General features: G+C 43.1%; 1 protein-coding gene across 2 annotated transcripts; it reads left to right on the plus strand.

Annotated features, from left to right (window-relative positions):
* The first annotated feature begins 116 nt into the window (after positions 1–116).
* fam120c (family with sequence similarity 120 member C) lies at positions 117–21,353 on the plus strand. 2 transcript variants are annotated; one of them, XM_088290060.1, is made up of 17 exons: positions 117–1,656; positions 4,003–4,249; positions 4,400–4,482; positions 6,279–6,407; positions 7,270–7,372; positions 8,679–8,752; positions 10,540–10,814; positions 11,398–11,560; positions 11,636–11,719; positions 11,815–11,986; positions 13,280–13,529; positions 15,393–15,507; positions 15,596–15,805; positions 15,924–16,161; positions 16,271–16,406; positions 17,654–17,717; positions 17,809–21,353. In XM_088290060.1, the coding sequence occupies exons 1-17, from the start codon at positions 1,123–1,125 to the stop codon at positions 18,058–18,060; spliced, it is 3,129 nt and encodes a 1,042-aa protein (XP_088146186.1). In that variant the 5' UTR covers positions 117–1,122; the 3' UTR covers positions 18,061–21,353. The 2 variants fall into 2 exon arrangements, with proteins under 2 accessions (XP_088146186.1, XP_088146185.1); XM_088290059.1 differs by having other exon boundaries at positions 118–1,656; positions 11,815–12,016.
* The last annotated feature ends 2,927 nt before the right edge of the window (positions 21,354–24,280 follow it).

Consider the following 24,280-nt stretch of genomic DNA (forward strand, 5'->3'; position numbering starts at 1 on the left):
AGCGGTCGCTATCGTTTCGTCGGTAGTTGTAGTTTTTAGTGGGGGTCGATTCCGCTTCGTGAAACGGCAGCAATGTGGGCCTGTCACTCAATTTCCCATGAGCCGCCGCGGTGGCGCCTCCTCCACACGCTTCCTCCGCCTTCTCTCCCACTCGGCTGGGCCGCGAGGAAGTCGCAAGATGGCTGCTGTCGCTTGGAAGTGAGCTTCTCCTCCGCAACATGGAGCCGTGAGCGTGGACGACAGCGAGGGAGGCACCATCGGGCTTTTCGCTTTCTTTTCTTTTACTTTCTTTTCTTTTATTCCGTAAAACATCCATCCCATTCCGCCTCGGATCCGCCCCGGACTTGTGTCGGGAGTTGACGCGTCAAAATCACGCCGGGGACCCTGCCAGCAGCTAGCCACACACACACTTACACATACGCGCGCGCGCGCACGCACGCACACACACGTACACACTTTGCAAATACAACACACCACGGACATACGACGTTTATTGCGCTTCGTGTTTCAACGCTGGCCACCCAAATGCGGAATTTGAACCCGCTTTCTAACTGACCGTGTGGAAAATATTGTCGCTGTCAGTTGAAAAAGTCGCGCTAGCCGCTCGCTTCAACATGTCCGCGAAGTGGCCGTCCAGCCCTGCTAACTAGTGCGCAGTATCGCATTCATTACACGCGTGAGCATTTTTCCACACTTTGTGTCGACATTGGACACTTTTCAGACACCACCGTGAACGACTGCATAAATGAGCGCTGGCGATGTTGCGGATGGAGTGACCCAAAATTGACAACTCGTTGTAGCTCCACTGGCCTTGTGGCTCTCGACAAAATCCACGAAGATGGACGCAGCGTTCCGCACTCACGCCTAAATTGAAGAAACATAATAGTTTTGTAGAGGGGAGTGGACGTAAGTCGTCTAGCACAATCAGGCGACGATCGCGCATGATCGATCGCTTGACTCGTTCGGGTGTAGGTAAAGCCCTCCACTTGTCACTTAGTCGCTGGGCAGACGGTTAGCTCGCAGTTAGCTAGCTCGTCTCGCCCCTCATCCCGTTCCATCACGGCGTACCGAACGTATTCCGAGCCCGCTCCCGGACACACGCACAGACTCAACACCACCGTCATGGGCGTGCAGGGCTTCCAGGAGTATCTGGAGAAGCGCTGTCCCGGCGCCGCGGTGCCCGTGGACCTGCTCAAACTCGCCCGGACCGCGGCCCGCCAGCCTCCACACCCCCACCCGCACCATCACCCGCACCCGCACCCGCACCACCCTCACCACCCCGGGCCCGGGCCCATGCCTCCCCCGCCCGCCAGGATCCTGGTGGATGCCGACTCCGGCCTGCAACGCCTCTACGGCGGCTACCAGACGGACTGGGTGTGCGGCGGCCAGTGGAACGCCATGCTGGGCTACCTGGCCGCCCTGTCGCAGGCCTGCCTGTTCCAGGGTGGCCTGGAGCTGGTGGTGGTGTTCAACGGCACGCTGGGCAAGGAGCGTTGGCCCGAGTGGGCGCGGCGAGCTCAGGGCCAGCGGCAGACCGCGCAGCTCATCGTCAACCACGTCGGCGGCAAGGCCACCCCGCCTCCCCGGGCTTGGTTCCTGCCCCCGGCCTGCCTCAGCCACTGCGTCCGCCTCGCCATGTTCCGCTTCCGAGTGCGGGTGAGTCGTCATGCTGCCCCTATCCACTTTCTCTTGCATGTTTTCTCTCTTTTGTGTGATTTGACAGATCCTTGCCCAGGTGGTAGAACAACTCGCACTGTGTGCTCAAGTAAAAGTACAGTATCTGTCTACTTTATCTTTAAATTGTCCAAGTTTCAGCCTCTCTACACGAAATAATGTTCAATTATCTTTGTGTTCGATCCAAATAAGAGATTTGTATCCATCTGGTACCAGATTACCTTTTTTTTTTTTTTTTAAATACAAGGCACACTGAAATTTTAGTGGTGCACACTTTAAGTCAACCTGCACAGTAAATCCTTACGCAACTGATTTTCACAATTAAATTGTGGTGCAGATGTTTGTCGGCAATAAAAAAAAATACTAATTAAAAAGAATATCAGCAAGTTTGCCGTTAGCATTCACGCTACTAGATGAAAAATTTTCTTGCGCTGTCTCAAATTAGGCAAAAATGCTACCATTTAGCAGTTATCCAGAGCATTGTTTGGTATAAGCAAGCAACATTTTTGCCGATTTTCTGAAGCTTTGATGGTCCACCTCAAACCAGTAACTGAATCCATGACAATATATGGAGGGAAAAAAGGCAGTTTAACCTTTTGCGAAAATAATGCTTATTTGCACCTGTGGCATGGGTACGCTGTAATTGACTTGGTGTTGAACCTGAAATAGCTACGCTAGTCGTCCTACAGTGGCTACAGTTTCTATGCAAACCAGTAGCCCTTCCTTGGCATGAATCAATAGCCAAGTAGTACCATTCCAAAAGGTTATCTAGTATTATATATCACCCCCTCTCATGTGGCATTGCACAATTGTTTATTTGCTTTTATTTCATTGCTCAATATCAATTTGTATCTGATTTTTATTTATATGAATCTATGGAATGATGAATTGGTTGCATGTGACCCAGCATTTTTATCTTCATGGCCACTTCTGGAACAGTCAAAGTTGGCGTCACTTCTTTTTTTTTTGGGATGCAGTCAGCAGAGTCCACATGTTTCCTGGAAGGCAATGTTTTTGGATTTCGCCATCTCACACTTGTTTTTCCAAATTAAACAATTAAAGTGGACCATCAAGTCACTTATGATTTGCATAACATGAACTCGGTTGACTTGACATACGTTGTTGAAGAATTGCTGAGTGGCTAGTCTATTTCTAAGCTTTTAGAACAGGACAGTGGCTTATTTGCAGTAGTTCATTCATTTGTCCCGCCTACTGCCCAAAGATGGCTAGGATTGGCTCAAGAATGGCAGCGACTCTCGTGAGGAAAAGCGGCTTGGATGGATGGATATTGTGTCGGTGTGGAATGACCCATTCATTTGTTGATTTTTATTATTTTTTTTTTCTTTCTTTCTTGAATGTGACATACACTTCACTCAAAAATAGAATTTTTGAGTCAAAACGCTCTGCTAGCAGTGTCATCAACCATTTTGCACAGCATAGTTTACAGCTACCTTTAAGTGTTAGCTAAAGTTAAAGGCTCCACACAGCTGACAGACATAGCTCCTACCTGGGCAGGTATTTTGTATCTGTCACGTGAAGGAAGTGGTATCAGAAAATGTTTACAGTCGTACAGACGTATCGTATCAATACTGGTATCTACTTGATTGCATTTTCTTGTTCTGACTGTCTAGTTTCATTCGATTGTGATTGGTGCATTCTAGTTTCCCCATACCTTGGCAGTAAGATCCTGCTTTGTGTGTTTTTGAAATGTGGCCCAAGGTTTCTTTTGTCAGTTTATTTTTATTCTTTTGTAGAGATTGGATTTCTAAACTTTGCAGATTGTTGCAGGAGATTGTTTTTATTTTTTTTTTTTTTATTTAATTTATTTTTAGGCAGGGATCTGCTTAAGGGAGAATTTACCAGCGTTCAGGCAGTCACTCAAATATTCAGGTTGCACAATGTGTGAAGGCCAGAACTCATTTTTCAATTCCTGTATAAAAGCTCCAGCCTTCGAATACGAAGAGTTTGACCAATAAAAAAAATAACCACATACTGCAATTTTTTTTAAAAAATTAATTCATCAATTCATTACACCAAGTGCAAAGGGCACAAGAATTACTATTCAAGGGTGGCAGAAAATTGCTGAACAGAAAAGCAACATTAAGTGCTAGAATTCATTTTGTATCTTTTTTTCACATAATCAACTGACATTTTTTAACATTAGTTTGGCACTATGTTTGTCCTGCATGTCATTCCGAATCCGCAAAAGATTAAGTTGCCTACTCATGATGTGGCATAGAGCAATATAATCATCATCTTTGTGTTGGCGAATGCACTTGAAAAACCTGATTGAAAGGGTTCTGATGACTCTCTGCGCTCTTTCTGCAGGTTGTACAGACTTTGGAGGATCATCACCAGGAAGTGCTGTCTCTCTACAGGGACTACGGATTCGCCGGCCTGATCGCTCAGGATTCGGAGTTTGCGCTGTGCAACGTGCCCGCCTATTTCTCTTCGCATGCACTCAAACTGAGCTGGAACGGGAAGAACCTGACCACACACCAGTACCTGCTGTCTGAAGCCGCCAGGCAGCTTGGGCTCAAGACTCAGCATCTGCCCTGCTTTGCTGCTCTGCTGGGTAAGGAGCGGCCCACGCCAACATGATTTCCAACGTGTACGCTTTAACACACTCGCACAAGTGCACACGCCTACATCCGTCGTGTCTCTGTACGTTGTTCATTCACACGAGAAGCATTTCAATGGGCCCATTTTTTTTCTCTTTGTGAAGGAAATCATATTCTGCCTGATGAAGACCTGGCTGCCTTCCACTGGAGCCTGCTGGGACCAGAACACCCACTAGCATCTCTCAAGGTAGCGTATCTCTGAAAGTCTCACAAAGAAATGAGCTTCCGTAACAATGAAACATGAAAATGTTGAAAAACTAGTGGTCAGGCTAATCGCGCTTCAACTCGCAATTGTTCTTTGGAAAAAGTTAATTATTGTAGTTATTAGAGGTGTAATCACGTTTACTGATGGACTGTAAAGTATTATTGTAAATGAAACAAGCAATTCCTCTTTATACACAGGTTACACCTTTCATTCAATTCATTCAAATCTTTGTGCTTGTGATCGTCACGCCCATCGTTGAGTTTGTACATTTTGTACAGTGCTCTGCTTCCAACTCTGTGGCAACATTTTGAGGAAGCCCACAGTCTGTTTGACTTTTTCATTTCCCTCAATTATAATCGTCTTTTTCTCCATCTAAAAGTTCAGCAGGGCTGGGGGAAAAAAATTGGCTTACTTTGTTCAGTCGACCTCCAAAATTGGTCACACCCAAATTTTTCTTAAAAGTATAATGAATACATTTTAAACCACATTCGTGACACAGAGGACTATTGTTTACTACTAGAACTTATAACACAGCTTTGGTGTTTTTTTTTAAGTAAACTAGCGCTGAACGAGATTAAGCCTTGTCAGAGTACATCCCATCCCAACCACTAGAAAGAAGGATGGAAATCTAGTCACTTGATTCGGTATTGTAACACAATACAGATTGCGATTAGATAGACCATTGATGCTAATTAAGTAAAATAGCAAATTAATTTAATTTCCATCATATTTCTTGACATTATGACAGCTTTTATAAGTTGATAGAAAGCACGAGATAGTGAGAGCTTTGTACAAATTAATAGTACCCACCGGCCCATATACATTGTTTTAAAACAGTAATACCCTCACCCAAAAAACAAAATTATTAGAAAATATTTATACAAATAATGGAATCATTTATGATTTTTTTTACTTTGAGAATATGCAAATCTGTGGGTCCCACACCACAAGTATGCGCGGGTTGACTGTATACGCTGTGAAACCTCTAATTGTTAAATGAAATGGTTCCCATAATAAGACAAGACAATTCCCATTCCGGTGTTTTTTCTTTTGTCCATTTCTTTATTAACAGACAATGCACAAAAAAAAAAAAATCACTGCTGCTTCCGCTCGTCCAGGGCGGGCACTTCCTAACACTAACTTTAGCAGTTTCACTTTAGGAGCCATTAAAAGTGTTTATGCTGTGCTCTGAATTTAGACGAAATGTTGCTTGACCTCGTGTTTGTCAGGTGACTTTAATTGCAGGATGCAAGCGTAGTTACTTCATTCACTCCACGCCTCAACAGACAAGGGAAGGGCTACTTCTTTTCTGACAGAAAGAAAAGGCATGAACCTTGTCTGTTAATCAGGTGGTCGGGGGGTTGCTAAAATTGTTCATTTACATTACTATTCATTTACAGTAAAAGGGAAAATGTTGGCGTTAAAATATAAAAAAGAAAAAGAAAAACAAATCCAATTCGTTATGTTGTTGAAACTTCCTGCATTGAATGATGCAAAGTCAAAAAACATTTTCCTTAATTGGCTCTTAAATTCCATGATATGCTTGATATACTAACATATAGTTTCCCCATCTATATTAACTTTTGGCATTAAAAGCCAAATAAAATCAAAACAAACACACTCGTGGTGTTAATGCTTGAGATGCTCACTGAGTTAAGGTGTGGCAGTCTACGCTGACGTCACTTGTCACACCATGCTGTCACAAGTGTCGTTTTGCACAAAACTGTGGTCCATTTCAAGAGTGTCCAAATGGCCTTGTTGCACTGTTGCCATCACAGGTGCGAGCCCATCAGTTGGTGCTGCCGCCCTGTGAAGTGGTGATCAAGGCTGTGTCAGAGTACGTCTCCTCCATCAAAGACCTTGGGAACCTGGACGCCATCGCCAGAGATGTCTTCAAACAGTCACCGGTGTGTCACGTTTATGAAAATGCTTGAAGAACCCGTAGTGCATCATTGGAAATATTCGGTGGACCAAAGCACCAAACGAGGGCTCACCAACGATGGTCCTCGAAGGCGTCTATTCTGCATATTTTATATTCAGTCAAAATTCTCGATCTAAAGTGATGATGGGTGTTTTTGAAGGCTTTGACAATGAGTGTTAATAGTTTTTAGCAGTGTCACTGACATTGGATTTGTCCGTTGTTTGCTATAAGGTCAGTGACTTGATTTATTTAATTGTCAAATTGTTAAGCATCTAAAATGTTCATGTTTTGGGGTCATGTTTCTCCTAGCAGAAACATTCATTCTCAACTTTTCTGTCAAGAAAAAATATTTATCTGCATTTTTGTGAAAGTTTCTGTTGTAGTAAAAACCTGGCTGTAAAAAAAACCCCCACACAATTTCAATCCCTGTTAAGAAAAAATTGGATTAAAATTGGAATTAGTAATTTTGTGAGGGGGAAAAAAATATTTTATTTTAAGGCCATGTGGCCCAGCCCTGTTTCTATCCAAACTTCTGTCCCTCTCGGCTGAATGATGATAAATTGTTGCTGTCGCAGCTTTTGTGGTTGTTAAGGTCGGAGGTTGACGTTGGTGGCCAGCGCTCTCACTTGGCAGAGCAACAGCGACATATTTTAACCGACCTTGCTACTTCCTGTTCACCCCACCCGTTGGTTCAAGCAAGCAATGTGATGACACGAGTCAAACAGTTTCTTCTCTAGACTTCATTCTAAGGCTTATACAAATGTGTATTTACAACAGAGAAGCATCAATGTTGTTGTTGTGTTGAGCATTAAAGCAATTGGTGAACGCGGTTCTCTGTCTCCTTCCAGTCTCGCATGGAGGACAAGGTGGATCGTTTCAAGAAAGCTGTGGAGTACTTCTCAGCGGCCTCCAAACCACGATCGCCCAACGTGGGACCTCCCACTTTCATTTGTGAGTCAAACTGATCCGTTTGGTAGCCTGATGTATTGCAGTCACAATTAAAACTGTTGCACTTAAGTAGGACTGCATGATTATGTCATTGCGTTTAGAGTAGTCCGATATGGACAAAAATGTATATCCCAATAACGATGGATATCCCAATATAGTATTTTGACTTAAAATTACATGAAGTTCATGGAAACGTTTTGGGATCGCTTTTCTATTTATTTATAAAGTGCAGATTTGATACCACCCCAAACAATAAACGGAGAATAAAAGTTCTTAAAAAAAAAAGATATATACGAATCGATATAAGAGCTCCATCGTACGATAGACATTTTATATGATTCACATTTTTGCATTTGTGCTTGTGCTCCTATTACCTTTGATTGGTTGCCTCGACAACAGAAATCTGTAATCGTTGAGTGTAGTATTTGATGTATGTGTACTTATTTGCATATAAACTATTACCGTTCTGGTTTACTGTTAAATCATGGTGAGATTATTTATTTCTAGAATATTTTAGAAACAATTCCTTCCGGTTTGTGTCATGTATGCCGGATGTAGAGTCATAGAGGGACAAGAAGTGGGCGAGGGAGGGAGTAATCTAGAGAGAGAGAGAGAGAGATGAGATGAGATAAAATTAAAAAGAAATGTTGATGGAGTGACAGATTAATGATTTGGTCGGGTGGAAAAAATGATGGACTAACAATGACGACGGGTGGCCCAACCAATGGCGAATGACGGCCCGGCAAAATTTACTGATGTGCCCATCTCTAACCATCTGTAGCATTATAACTTGAAAATTGTAATAGTTATATTTCAAAGCATCTTCGTTATTCCTGAGGGGGCAATTTATTCATTTTGGGTCTCGCAACCTTCAAAAACACTCAAGACGGTATACTAGCTCACTGTTTTTCTTGTATTTTTGGGTAAGAAGAGTTTTCATATTTTTCATTCTCATCTTTTCTGTTTCAAAAATGTACTTTATAAGTTAACATAATGTTGAACTACTCTCTAGTCTATTTAGTTATCTGTTTCAATGCTTTAAAATTGGCAGTTTAAAAACAATATGAAAAAAATATATATAATTATATAATATATAATAATGTATAATTGAGATTGGTCAGTATAAAAAAAAAAACTCAGTTTTTTTACGGCCCATCCCTATTTTTAGTGTAGTTCCTTGGAAGTATGCTGTTTGCCTACTGGACTCAGAGTGACTCTGAACATGATTGTTTTGCTGCCTCTGGTTCGACTAATTACAACAAACAAACTTTTATTTTTGTCTAACCCGAATAACTTTGTGTGTATTCAGTACCTGGGTTTGGGCCCACTCCATTTGGGGGACCATCTGGCCACATGGGACCGATGCATCCAGGAAAAAATCAGGTGGATCTCGTTTTCTTGTTTTGTTTGTACTCTGTATATGTTGTTGTTTTCTGATTAGCAGAGAAATGTTGCGTGTTCGCGCTCTCTCAGCATGACAAGATTTCCCTCAAAATATCTGTCAAAACGTTGTTGAATTAGCAAGTTCAACTTGGGTATCTTTTCAGGGAATGCTTTTGTGATATTGCAATAATGATCTATTGCAGGCATCACCAAATGGCGGACCGCGGTCTGGATCGGACCGGACCCATGGCCAATCTATGATGAATTTTTTTCAGGGCGCATTCGCAAACGTTGGCGCTGTAAATACAGAAAAGGCGTCACTGATTTGAGCCAATCAAATCTTTTGTTTACGATCCACTGCCAATTGCACAGCAGACCGGAAGAGAGTGCTGCTGACAGTATGCCTTGCTAAAAAGTTAGCGAGGTCGATGCGTCTTGTTTTAAATGAATGGACGGAGAAATTTAGTTTCGTTCTGGCTCCAGCCAATTCAAAACCCGTGTGCATCATATGCTCCGAAACCGTCGCAACATTGCGAAGCGCCACTATGAAACAAAGCACCGCCCTTTTGTGCAGTTATCCGCTGACGTTTGAGGTGAGCGCACGCAAAAACATCGAACTTCGAGTGCAGTACAACAGATTTTTACATTTTCATTTACATCCCAGCGGCATGCAAAAGAATATTCAGTAAAAGTATCATGGAGTTTGGGGAAACATAAAAAACATTCAGTGATGGGGAAGTTGCGAAGGAGTGCTGAAATGCGGTTGCACAAACATTATTTAAAGGAAAACACAAAGCCCAGATGTGTGAAATAATCTACCAAATCCCAATGGCCCTGACTCTGTTCCAACCCAGATTTAAGTCACTGGCAGGGCAGTCAAAAAACATTTTTTCTCATTAAGAGAAGTTAAAAAAAATATTCAAAAGGAAAAGTGGTGTCAAAGCTCATTTTGAATTAGTTTTTCATGAGGACAGCCATTTTTATTGATTGTGTACTGAACATGTTGACCTGGTTTACTTGGATAATTAGGCTTTCCGTTTTTAACTCTTTGATTTAAAAAAAAAAAAAAGGTAAAAGATGTTAACTCAATGCTTAGCACTTCATATATTTCTGCAGGAGATATTTTACAGTTTTTTTCTGGTAGTGGCACCCTTAAATTTCTGGAGCCACATTTTCTTGAATGTGAAATAAAGGCCTTATATTTGTTTGACTGGCAAAGGTGTTTAATGGGAACATTGCTAAATATTTAGTATATAAGTGCGCTCTGTTGAAAATGACTAAATATTGAAACTATATAAAAATGTGAACATAGGCTAGACATTTCGGGAAGTTGGACTTTGGTTCGGACCTTTTAATTGGAAGAAATTTTCGTCGTGGACCTCTGTGACTTTTAATTGAATACCTCTGATCTATTGTATAAAAAAATGTGGTAAAAATATCTTTTAAATCAGCCAATTTCAAGGGCTTCTCCCAGGTAACTTGTCAAAATTTCCGTGACGTTTCAGCTGGTGTTTGTTGCCATAAAAAATCCACCTAAATTGTGCAAATGGGACATTATTGGTCTGAAAAGCAGTAGACTAGACCATGTATGTCTTTTTTTCTTTTTTCTTTTTTCTTTTTTTTCATTTATTTTCGATGGAGGAATTTTAAGGCAGAAAATTACACAAAGATGGCTGCCACTTTTTGTCACGTTGCTACTTCCACCAAATGGAATGTAAATGAGCACTTGAAGTGATTTTTATTAGCAACTAACACATTGCGTTCTTCGTCTCTGTCCTTGCCATCAGTTCCCTCCTCCCCAGGTGGCTGGCTTCAAACCGCCTTTTGCAAACGCTCCATTTGGACCCGGCTCCACCCCTCTGTTCCAGAACCCGCTGCCGCCAGCCCAAGACTGCAACGATTCGCCCACAGGAAAGATGGGCTTTTCGGATTGGTCGGCACCATATGATTCCTCTCAGGGAGGAGGGCGTTTGCCCAATCACCACGTGGGCGCTCAGTCGGGTCCTTCTCCGTCGCCTTCCTCGTCATCGGATGGAGACGAACCCAATGATAACAATGCAAAGTAAGGCACGGACAAAAAGAGTGTTTACTGTCATTTGGACTCAACTCATCGCATTTTGCTGCAGTATTTGCATGACGTGTACTTTGACTGAATACGAGGAGAGTTTTGGTTACATAATGATTTTTTTGTCATAGCCAACATTGTTTCCTTTTATTTGATAATGCTCACTTTTAATTTTGTTATCAATGTTGATTTGTCGGCTGATTTCTGTAATTTTCATTCACATAGTCCAGTTCACACATCCATGGCAACACTGGTTAACTGTTGAACACCTAATAGATGTTGTCGTCTGATAGGATTCTTAACAACGAGCTTTTGGTGTAAAGTTTCGGATTAAAGGATTTGCAGCTCTCGAGGAGACGGCTGGAGGTTAATCGTACACACAGGATACACTTCTGACTTTAGGAGTTTAAGACTCCCCACCGGTTGTTGACCCTGTCACACATTGGTTGTAAAAAAAAATAAATAATAACAATAATAATTGAATAAATAAAAATAAAAAAAGGCAACGGAAGCCGTCCTACAATGAAACTACCTTTGTTTAAGCATACTCACTCGGCTTGACCTTCACACGTTGTCGTAGCCATTTGACAGACAAGTCGTCACGATGGGAGGATCCTGCTGGAAGGGAGGGCTTGGCCTCCGGAGACGGTTCCCAAGGCAACGGGAGCGGCTCAAGCATTCCGTCACTGCTGTCTATGGCGACTCGCAGTCACATGGACATAACCACACCCCCTCTGCCTCAGGTTTGTCTTAAAAACACATTTTCAGAGAATGGGGACTTGATGATGCTGAGAGAAAACCAAAAAATGTTTTTTTAGGTTAGTGCTGAGGTTCTTCGTGTAGCTGAACACAGACACAGAAGAGGGCTGATGTACCCACAGATTTACCACATCTTGACCAAGGTAATGTGCTACCAGGTTTGTCTCTCAGTGTGCCATTTGGCCTCGTTTGGTCCTTTTTAACAGTGGACCGTACTGGCCTTTCTTCTTGCCAACAGGGAGAAATGAAAATGCCAGTTTGTATCGAGGACGAGTGTAACTCTGAGCTGCCTCCTGCCTCTCTGCTGTTCCGTGCCGCCAGACAATATGCCTACGGCGTCCTGTTCAGTTTGGCCGAAACGCACCGCCGCCTGGAAAGACTCGCCCTCCGCAAGAGAGCTCCCTTGGAAGGTTGGGGCTGGGATTGTCAAGTATTCGGAGGTGGCAAACAATGTCATATTTTCAAAGTTGTATCAAAGGCTATGTTCATATTGTTGGTCTATTCATACTACAGTACAATTACGATTTTTTTTTTTTCTATGATAAATCGTTCGTCGATCGTTCAAATGTGGATATAAATCAGATATGTATCCAATGCAACCACCGTGTGTATACTCAGGTTGCGCCATTACATCAAAACCAACAATTGCTGCAATTGTCACAAAATAGATGATGCCTAAAGAAATGGAGGACAAAGGAGAAGGAAACATTGGCAAAAAGATGTGAAATTATTCGATTAAGAAAATGTTGGCTCCGGTTGCAAAGATATCCTTTAAATTGCCACAAATGCGTCAAGCCTTAGATGTCAGCGACTACATAAAAAGATTGGAGTCAACAAAAAAAATCTGAATTGGCCATCATACGTTGCAGTTTGAACGTAGCCAGAGCATCTGGCTCACATGCTTTTATTTTCTTGCAGCTGATTTCCCAAGACTCAAAGCGAAATCACCACCAATGATTACTGTTGCTGATGTCTAAATACATAGTTTAATTAATCTATTTCTCTGTTTGGAGACGTATGGCTACACTAACTGGATGAGCAATTATTAATGTACCAATTTGATACATTAGCATTACAAAGTCTGAGGGGAAAATGGCGGCACTAGCCCACAAGTTTTACACTCCAACAAGAGAATGTATGTGCATATCGCAGAGTATGTGTTGCACTTGTTAGCAGAAGTGTGTATGTCATAAACGTGACAAAGACTGGCTGAGATCTGGTGTATGACGAGAATTACAATGGCCATATGTACAGCCACTAAACAATACGAGTCAACGTACAATCTGGTGAGTTAGTGTTGCTCACGGAATTTTTGAATCGGTCAAGATGTGATTATTTTGCTTTCAAAAGCTATTCCTATTTAGCTGGTTTATAAAATGAAACCACTCTTAAGATGTTACAGGTTTTACAAAAACAAAACATTGAGCAGTCACTGTTCTGCTTGATAGGTTTCCTTTTAAAGAAAGGGCACTATTGTTGATTACTACAGAACCGATTAAGGTAGACATTTTCCCTGGTGACGAGAAGTCTATTTGCTGAGTCTTGAAAAATCAGTCGAAATGCTCTAAAACAGCTGCAGGCAATTTGGGCAACTCGGCTTTGAAAATGGCTGGCTGGGTAAAACATTAGTTGAAATCATTGCTTGGTAAATGCGGCACTTGGAATACCAAGAGTCAGCAACTGAATCCATTGCAATATTTCAGTTCCTCCAGTGATTGTGAAAGAGTGGAGCAGCGGTAAAGCCAAGTCAGCTCTGACTCCCGAACTTGTTCCGGCTCTGTGTTTCCGCGAGTGGACTTGCCCTAATCTCCGCCGCTTGTGGTTGGGTCGCGCCAGCGAGGACCGCTCCAGGAGAACCCGGGCCTTCCTGGCCTGCCTGCGCTCCGACTGCCCGGCCCTCCTCAACCCGGCGCAGGTCCCGCAGCATCTGCTGCTCATGTGCTGCGTGCTCAGGTAGGAAAGACAATTAGTGCTGCTGCTCGTTCACATCACATTTCGGTTGGTGGCCTCTTTGTAACCTTTTGAAAAAAAAAAATTCCACGCCATGGCATGGGGTCATTTGCGACGAGCTGACTGCTTTTCAGTGGCCCGCGGCATACACTACCAGGAACAAAACATGGGAAGTCTCCTTTGCCTGTCTGGATGCCACATTCCCGACTGCTTCTGCTAATAGCAATGTTACAAGTGGCTGCCATCTTTGTGGAATTTTCTAAAAACATTGAATGAGCACTTCAAACACAGATTAAGTCATCCATGAGAAATACATTCACGGAAAAAGATAACTACATTACCAGAATCAGCATCACCTTTATTGGCCAAGTATGTAAAACACAAGGAATTTGTCTTCAGCTAGATGAACTACACTATTATTGCCATAACAAGCAACTACGATAAACAAAGGCATGATACATAAGCATGGAAAGTCTTTCCGTAATGTAAGGGTACCATTGTGCAGTCGTTCTACCAATGATAGCTGTGGAATCATTTTGAGAGTATTGAGAGCAGAAGTAAAAAAAAAAAAAAGTGATCAATGGTACTGTAATTACTATTGTATTACAGTTGTGCAGATAATTACACTATGTTTAAGTGACCAGTAGCAAACAGTACATGTAAAGCAACTTTGGGTGTGCAATTATGCAGAAAGTCCTTGATCGCTTTAAAATGCAAATGACCTTTTCTACTGCCCACAAAATGTTCCATTTGTGCTATTTAAGTTGAGTCTTTAGGGCAAGTGTCACCATTTGAAATGTCACGGTCATTTTCATCTGTCGATGTGGAAAACCCTTTGGAATTTTGGCCCATTCGAGCATATTATTGGTGGATATTTTTTACTGAAACTTGTCAGCCAATTGAAGAAGGGCTTCCCAGAGTTGGAGACCCAACCAGGGTCCATGAGTCCTGTGGAGAAATTATCAAGTTATACTGTTTCCTTCAAATTTAAGAAATTTTTTGTTTAATCGGCGATGTCTCTCACACTCAAACATTCCCAAAACAGCCCGACATGCATGCATGCATGCACACATGCGCACACACACAAAAGTCAAAAATTCTTGGTGCATCGTAAAGTGGCCATTCAAATGACATTCAGTATTTTGACACTCTCGTTTTTGCAAAATCTTGTCACTTTGCTACTGATAAAAAAATAATAATAATGATAAGAATAATGCTTTTGTTTTATATAGATCTTTGCTCCATTTGCTAAAGTTTTTATTGTAACGACCCAATGAATGAGATAATTCAGTTCGAACTACAAATAGCGTGAATCATGGTTGTTTACGCCACTTTCTGTTCCTTGTCAAGGTCAGCTTCGTACAGCTTGCTGTTGTTTAGTTTGTGAATGTGGCTCTATTGTAGTTAGTTACAGGGATGCTGGGCATCCCTAAAATTCTAAAAATCATCACTTTTGCAGGAGACCCCAAAAAGGGCACATTTATTCAACCATTAACATTACATCGTCAATGAGAGCAATCCATGTTCAACACTTTAGATTGGTCAATAATTAATAAAAAACAGCACCTCACACGTGTGGACTGACCAAAGCTATAGATTTGTGAAAAAATAGGAAAAGACAAGAGGTTTTGGCTTGATGCCTGTGAAATTTAAATTTCACAACTTGCACAGTTAGAATATCTGATTTTACTAGCTGTGCAAATGTGGCACCCGCATGTTGTGAGTAGCATCCCATTGACTAATGTATCCACAAAAGGGGCACTCCATGTACAGTATATGTGAACAATATGTATCGGCAAGACAGTCTGGGCGTTCATTATTCCAGTTAGTCCATCACGTAGACGATGGCCCTTCCTTGTTGCTCAGGTATATGATGCAGTGGCCTGGAGGAAGGATCCTTCAGAGGAATGAGCTGGATGCCTTCTTAGCCCAGGCCGTTTCCAACCAGCTCTACGAACCCGATCAGCTACAGGAGCTCAAGGTACGGTGCGACCCTCCCTCATGGCCACTTGTTGCCACACGCTGCATTTTTTTCCATTTTGTTTAAGGTCCATTTGTTTGGCTTTCAGGTGGAGAAGGTGGATGCCCGCGGTGTGCAGCTGGCTGCTCTTTTTATGGCCGGGGTCGACACGGCGCTCTTCGTCAACGATGTGTGCGGCCAGCCGCTGCCGTGGGAGCACTGCTGTCCGTGGGGCTTCTTTGACGGCAAACTGTTCCAGAGCAAATTGTCCCGCGCCACCCGGGACCGTGCTGCCCTGCTAGATATGTGTGAAGGCCAGGTATGGACCCACTCCGCTCCCTGCAGAGCAAATCTTCCACCGTAGAATGACTTTGTAGGTCTGGAGGCGCACAAGATTGCTAATGAGACCGCGCGTCAATTTTCGTTCTGCTCGGCAGGAGGAGCTGCTATCCAAGGTGGAGAAGATGCGTCAGGCCATACTTGAGGGCATCAATCTGTCTCGTCCTCCTCCTCCGCCTCCCCCTCTTCCGCCCCCTGCCTTCTTGCCGCCTGCCATGGTGCCCCCATTCTACCCCATGCCCCCCCTCTATCCACCTCGCCCCATGGGCGGCATGCCTCCTCATCACCCGCATCATCCACACCACCCTGCCCAGCACAGACCAAGAGCCTTCCCAGGTACGCTCATTCATGAAAGTTTCATTGCACATGGTCAAGCTATACAAGCATCATAAAAGGCTATATCAATCATCATCCATTTATTTATTTATTCACCACTACCTCCCAGGCATCCAGTCCATACCCCCCCAGGGAGGAAAGTTGGAGATTGCCGGCATGGTTGTTGGCCAGTGGGCTGGGAACAAACCCATCCGCGGCAGAGGGGGGTTCAACATGCAGGTGGTTTCAGTCGGAGCCGGTAAAGGGTGAGTGGTGATGTTTGCTAGCAAACCCATCAAATCATGCATGAAAGAAAGAGTCGAGTATAAAATTCTAGTAGGAGAAGCTGACAAGTAACGAAAAATTACATTTTTAGATCGTGTTGAGTTCACAAGTAGAGTCCTGTTTAGAGAAGCACGCTATGCACGCAGACAATGCTCCCAGTCAGCCAAGCGGAGCAATCAAGAAAGTCACAAATAAAATGCAAGACCCTTACACGTGCCTTATACAATACAACTTTATTTATATAGCACATTTCACAACAGCTGGCGCTATAACAAAGCACTTTCAATATGGTGTAATATAATTTATCAGGAAAATAGAACACAAATTAAAACAAATGAACACATATACAGTTAGATACCAGAAGAACAGCAGAACAGCTACCGTCTCGTGTTGAGTCGAAAGCTAAAGAATCACAATGTGTCTTCAAATGAGTTTTAAAAGTGGACAGAGAGTTTATGCTCATGAAAGTACGGTAATTGTAATTTTTCAATAAAAGCAACTGTCGTTTTTAATTTTTTCCCAATGCACATCACCCTGTCAACCACTTAAATGACGTTCTGAATTTGGTTGTTACTCAGGATTTGACACTTTATTACAGTATGAAGGCAAAAAGATGCAGCGAAAGTTTCAGGAGCAAAGTAAGGTTACTTCATAGAAAATGCTGTTGCGCCATGTTTGCACTACAGTTCTGTGAAAATGAATACCTGCTGTTGAAATATTAGAAGGCACAGAATATTGCAAAATGTCAGTCAATAGTTTCAATTCAAAAGAGGTTGTTTTGTTGATTTGGGTTGTTTTTCTTGCACACCACAACTTTTTTGGGGATGACGACATTTACATGGTAGGGGGGCAACTGCACACTCTTTCGGGAAAAGTGTCATGATTCCCAGATGTCAAAATGTTTTCAATTTAAAATGATTTCTATAAATAACTAATTGTTTTATAGAATGTAAATACAGTATTTAGATCCGCTGTGATCTGTGTAAATGGAGACACAGATTAATAATATTGTTGAAATTGCACCCATTAAAACATTTCAAATTTGCAACATGATCACAAATTTGAATATTTACAGAATGTCCTTCTAAAATGTGTGTTATTTGTAGCGGATTAGGCCACAAATATTCTGACCCTGCCTACTTGAGCTTGAATTGGAGTGAATGCGGCCCCTAAACTAAAATGAGTTTGACACCCCCATGCTAAAGTCTTGTTTATTTGCTCACCACAGGAGGGGTAAAGAGATCCCAGCAAAGCTAAGGGGAGGAAAAAAACCAACTGCCAACCGAACTCAGGTACGGCCACTTTTGATCTCGGAAGGGTCTAAACCTCTTCAGTGGTTGACCAGCGAGCGAAATGAAGATCCTAACTTCTCTTCTCCCCCAGACATCGCCGCCCCCTCCATCCAACAGTCCCCCGAAGCCTTCAGAGGATGCGGGCTCAGCGCCAGAGGTCGCAACTCGGCAGCTGAATGGCAGCTCAGCAGCCATGGGGCAACCCTTGGAGCTGGCCCCCCTGGCCCAGCCAATCCAGTGTGCCTTAGCCAGCAGAGACAACCAATCAGAGGGGGTGCAAGCGGAGGCCCCCTGTTGCCTTGACGACTGCCCGTCAGACGGAGCGTTACAGAAGGAGGAGTGATGGACGGACAGCGTCCTCGGAGAGAGTTTGTGTTTGACTGCCTTTCCCCGTCTTTGTAGCCCCACCCACTAACTGTGATGTCATCACACAGAGCAGGAAGGTAGCCGCGAGGCGTGCGCGCCGAGCGCGTCTGTCTCATAGGCTCTGCTGCTCCGTGTGATGCATTCGCACAGTTGGCTGTCGCAGCGGTTGAATCCCATTTTTAGTTTTCTCATGTGATTTTTTTTTATTGTTGTTTTTGTGAGAGATCTTCTCCATGAGTCTGTAAGCACCCCACCCCTCCAAAAATAGCCTCCCCCCCGCACACAAACTCAAAGAAGTTCCCCCCAATCACCACCGCCGCCATGTAAACGAGCCCCCTCTTCAGTACGGCTACATGTATACTTTATGTTGTGTTGGAAACTCTGCTCACAGAGGTTGCATTTGCCATTGATGGTGACAGATCGGATGTGGTTTCCGTGGTTACGGCCCACGGACACGGTCACCATATTCGGTAGCTGTGTGTCAAAGCGCTTTTTAGATTGCCATCTCGCGTGAGGTTTGACTTACGGGAGATGTTTGGCGATCGACAGATTCCAACGGAATAAAGCGACTCGTGTGGCCGGCGTGCAAAGAAGCAGCACTGCTAAAATATCCCCAAGCTCCTTTCTCAGTGGATCACTGGAGCACTTGTGCACCACCATGATATTAGGATGCGCTTATACTTTGATCTATGTAGCATAGCCTAGTGCTTAGCTGTGCAAAGAAATCCCCTGACTTTACGCACCTTAATCCTTAAAGTATGCAAGGTTTTACCCCCGCTCCTCTTCCAAAAAAAAAAGTGCATTATATTATTGCCCCCACCCTCCTGCCCCTTCCTCCCAAAAGCTTTGATTGTACTATCCCAACACAAGCACTTGATGTTGTATTTAAATGTAAAACTTTTTTTCGGGGGGGAAAAAAAAACAATAACCCTTGATAGCGGTGAATTGACGGTGTGAGGGGTGCGCGCGTCTAAGTAAATGTTAATGATGACAGAGAACTACATTTAAAGGTAGAGATCTATTTGCGAGACGTCAGAATGTGTACAGAGTGGTTCCAGACAAAGAGGCACTTTGTTTTCAAGATGTAAAACCACACTGGACGGTCCTCTAACAGGTGATCGACAAGTCAAACACCTTGAGGCACCTTTCGAGAGTTCCAGGCCAAAAAGAAAAGACTGCTGCTCAGCAGATATCAGAAGGTTCCAAGCAGACCCCGCAAAGTGGCCTAAAATGTTCACTAAAGAACTTTTGAAGGATGCACGATTCTTCTTTCCTGGGAATCGTCACTTTCAGAAAAGTCATGTCCAAAGTGTATTTGAACGCGCCTAGCTGAGCGATGTAAAAGGGGTGCGCCAGCGTAGCCTCAAAGATCCCTCCATCCTCGGGTGGCCGTTGAGAAACGCTGAGAGCTCCAGCGTGTCACTTTAGACCAATAGAATGCACTTTCCTGCCCTAGAGGAGCAAGGCCAAGGCTTCATGGGTGGGAACACGTCGGACTAAACCCCCAACCCACCCTACCCGAGTGTCCCGCTCACATTCGGAGACTACGCTAGTCAACTGTTTTGTTTGAGCACTTACGTTTTTATAGAAGCGGAAGTCCCCCACAGTAGGTTTCATACAATAACGGAAATACAAGTTATATTCACAGAACTGCGTGTTTGAAAGCAGTAGACATAACTAACCGAGAGCATCAGTGTGTGCTCACCACAGACTCAAAGGCAAGTCAACAAGAAAGCACCTTATTTTCATACTACGTTGATGACTTGTGCTCTTTCGCGTGCCGCAAAATTGACATGGATAAATGCCGTTTTGAAGGAAAAAAACAGGAGTGTGTGTAAGTGTCAATGTAGTCGCGTCAGACATCCCCCTCGTTACCAACACAACCATTACAGTGAGACGCCGAGCGGCCGGCCACGAGCGCTCGTCACACCGCCGGGCCTCGCTCGATGTCGCCTCTTGAACGCCAAATGAAAGGAAATGATCAACGCTAGAACGAGCGCTGTACGTTTTCATAGGTGACCACCTCAATGGATTTGAACACCCAAGACATGAAGGCTAGGCTAGAGAATATAGCTCCACTGGCCAAAACGCTCGACTGCGAGACTTCTTGGGAGTCGCATACTTAACTGCTTTCAACTATTTTGACATTAGGACATGTATTGCAATAGTACATTACGTGTTAGAGGATGGCGGTCCTGCCACGAGACAAGAGAGTGATCTGCTATACGATGCCCTCTACCGATTTGCTCGCCACTCGTGCGCACACACACACACACACACGCCCGCCCGCAAACGCACACAGACACATACACACACGTTCGACAAACAGATATTCCGTTGCGTTTGTTACCAGCAGCATTCTCTCTGCTTTCGTGCTGACGTGATATATTTGTGCAGTTTCAGTTGCCAGTGGAGTGCTTGTCAGTTCATTGGAGATCATTTGGTAACACATTCGACTGACTCGGAATCCCTACACTCGCCTTTGCATGGACACACGAAAAATACACTTTAGAGGTTTCGGGTAGGCACATGCGCGCACACAACACACACACGCACATATGTAGATGTTAAACAACCCTAAGTTACACAGTAGCTAGAATGGATCAAACAGCAACACAATAATACATCATGTAGTGTCCCTCTTTTGTCCTCATCTGTTTTTGTTCGATAGAGATTTAATTAGTGATTTATTATTTTCATTTTTTTATGCTTGCTAACTCAACCACCCCTTCCTTCCCTTGCTTTGACACGTTGTCCCCTCCTCTACCGTCGCTACTTTTTCTGTGCTCTGCTCTTCATCTTCACAGCATACACAAACACGCTCAAGCATACACACGTTTAGAGGTCCCCATGAAGCAACAAGACCACTTTAGGGCTTGGTTTCCTCATTCCACGGTCAGGAATTTGAAACAAAAATAACAACAACAAAAAAACACTGTTGCATAAGTGTGCACACCCTTGAACTTATGGCCTTCAGACATAGTTTTTTTTTGTGTCGTCTAGGATTCTTTCACCTTGATAATATTGTACTTCCGACTCATTCAAGACACGAATGTGCTCACATTCAGTTTTTAAAATATACATCTCAATGACGATCACCAATTGAAGGTTTTTATGTCCAACTTAAAGATGGTTTGCCTCACAGCTAGTCAGTGATTGCTTTGCGGGGACCACGCTGTCACCTTTGGCAGTTTTTACTTCACACACACATACGCACACACATAATGATATAAACAGTCTTGAATTTCTCTGTCCAATCCCCCCGCCCCCCATCCCCCACGCCTCCTCGCTTGTCCTGTAGCCCTAGGATGATTTGTACTGGCCGCCTTTCTCTTTTCTCTCTAGGCTGCCCTGCCCCTTAATCAACCCAACTAACAGTAAAGGTTATATTAACGTTAATAATCAGTTTCTGTATGTATCTAGCCAGAGTTTGAAAAAAAATCTGAAAAAAAACTGTTAAATTCAGTTGTGCAAATGTGTTTTCTTACTATTTTAATGTTATTACATCTTCTAATCCTTCTACCATTGCTTCAGTTAGTACTGAAATACGCTTAGCCAACCTAGAGATTTGAACTGTAATAATTGCGATTTTCCTCACCTTTATATGGCATCTTTAGACACTTTCACCGTTAATGTACGTAAGTAAATATTGCCCGTTACCAATTGCGAACCATCGTCTGCACTGTTGATTTTCATAATATCCCTGATGATAATCTTATGGTCGATCAAAGCTGAACTCTGCACCCTTGCACAAAGCAGCGGAACGTCTCACCTAAGAGCCAAAGTACATCTAATGTCCCCCTTAAATCCCCTGAGCCCACATAGTCTATCCCCACCTCCGGCAAACGTTGACAGCTTGCCCCAAGTTTATAGACCAGCAAATATGATGATGTATGTATCACGACATTGCAGCACGTGTGATTTATGTGACAAGACTGTGAGGTACTGGTGGCTGTAGACCTTGGTTACCATGGAGACACAAACAGGCAGGGATGTGTCAAGGCCGAGCGCCAGGCCGACAGAGGCGTCCGCCTCGTCTGGACTCACTTGCCCGTTGGTGTTGAGTTGCTCGTTCCACATTGACTGAATTCAGGCTGTGCCAAGCACTGCGCACGCACGTCCAAAAAACGCCGCTCGACAATTCGTCGGGTTGTTAGCGTCCCTCTTTCTTACCCCTGGGTTTTTCCTCTAACATTGTTGCCATATTGAAGTGAATTTTATGTCAATTTGTTTGAACTCCTCACCAGCTGTGGTGAGTATTTTAGAGTGGAACTCCTTGCTTAAGATTGCGGAAGCTGTTTTACACTTCTCACTTTAGATTTTGTTGATTGAAAAAAATAATTGTTTTACCAATCCGGGAATAGATTGAACCTTAAAAAAATCGCAGCTGTTGTTTGGCAATGAAAAAGTGAGTGCCGAAATGACGAGGGGTGCCAATCCTGCTGCCCCAGGTAGCATGAGACCCTCACAAAAGCTCAACCAACAATGTTAGACCACCCCAAGACCTGGGGAAGAAAAGTGCTGCGCAGTGTCGGCGTCAAACATTAATTCTTTATTAATGTGTTTGAATGTGGAACACCATGCGTGCTTGTCTTACTTGTACCTCTACTGATCTATTTGCAAGAATCTCACAGCATTTTGTCCAGATTGAAAAAGGTCTCGATTTGTCTGTCTTGACACTGCCACTCCCCTCTCAGCAGCCCTCCAAACTACATTAATAAGCCCAGCCCAGATCCCCACCGTACCCCAACCCTCCCCACTCCCCTGCAAAGGCGCTCCTCTTGATTAACGTAGGCGTTTGCTGCCGCGTTGTTCAAACATGCCTTCAGCATACACGTTAATACCCAGGACCACCTGCCGACACTACCTGTGCAGCAAAAAAGGGTTCAAATATATCCATGATATTATTGTTCGAGAGATATTATCATCATCATCATCATTATTGCTGTTATAATTATGGTTGGTATCATTTGTCATCAATGTTAGCATTATGGAAGCACCAGACTGTTTGTGGAAAGATGAGAGGAGGGAAGAAAGAGTCAGTGACATTTTTTTTTTGTCTGGCTGTTGGTAGTCTGATCTCACAGATGGAGGGGAGGAGGAATGGTTCAGAAAGAGACAACCATGGCAGTCATGTTTGTACTGGTTGGGAAATGACTTACAGTGCTGAAATAAAATTTATTCTTTTAGTAAAAAAAAAAAAAGAATGGTGTGCCCAGTCTTATTTTTGGTGGGTGATGGAACTAGCGTATAATATAATATTGTATATTATAAATAATATTTTTGCTGAATTCTAACTTTATGGATAATGGAAAACATTGCACTTGGAAATAACGGTTTAATGGTTGCTGGAAAACATGTTTTATTTGAAATCTGCAGATGTGGCAAAAGTACTTGGAATACAGATAACGTTTTGTGGGTTGGGGGGCAGGGGAAGACTTGTCTTAAGTTGTTGTTTATGTTAAATTCTGCAGAATTGTAATCAAGTAATTTTTTTTGTAAAATATACAATACCCATTTTTGATAAATTTGCAGGTTGAGAAAAAAACTGCACACAAAACACACGAGATGCTCTAAATATTAACAGTTTTCTTAAGTTTACCACCGCCTGTAAAACACCTGTTCGCTCTCCCGAATTCTACCAGTTCTTTTTAAATGCTGTGCAAAATTCTGCTAGGCCTCGAGCCCATACATTAAAGCAGGGGTGTCAAATTAATTTTTCTCGTGGGCCACATCATAGTTTTGGTTTCGCTCGGTGGGCCACTATGATAGTGAACCCATGTGAATCATTATCATCATTATTATTATTATTATTACATATACACAACAAAGTGATGGCTAACTAGTTTTAAAAATCAGAATCCAGGAAAATGTTGTTTGTTTAACTACCATTCAATTCATTTTAACAGTGTGATTAGTCACAAAGAAAACATTTGGTATTTTGACAAGAAACGTAGTCGCGCATGATTTGCCTTGGCGGGCCACACTAAATGCTGCGGCGGGCCGAATCTGGCCCCCGGGCCTTGAGTTTGACACCTGTGCATTAAAGCATATGTATAGAATTCTGGTAAATATAAACAGGCAGCAAGACAATAACTAAATTATTAGCTAAAGTGTTGGGAAGTAGATTTTGAGTACTAGAGACATCTTACAGAGAAATTCTGGTGATTTAAGTTTTTATTTTTTGAAAGAATAGC

This window comes from Idiotropiscis lumnitzeri, chromosome 3 (genome assembly GCF_059441095.1).
Source record: "Idiotropiscis lumnitzeri isolate Australia: NSW breed Sydney's pygmy pipehorse chromosome 3, RoL_Ilum_1.0, whole genome shotgun sequence".
Classification (NCBI taxonomy): domain Eukaryota; kingdom Metazoa; phylum Chordata; class Actinopteri; order Syngnathiformes; family Syngnathidae; genus Idiotropiscis; species Idiotropiscis lumnitzeri.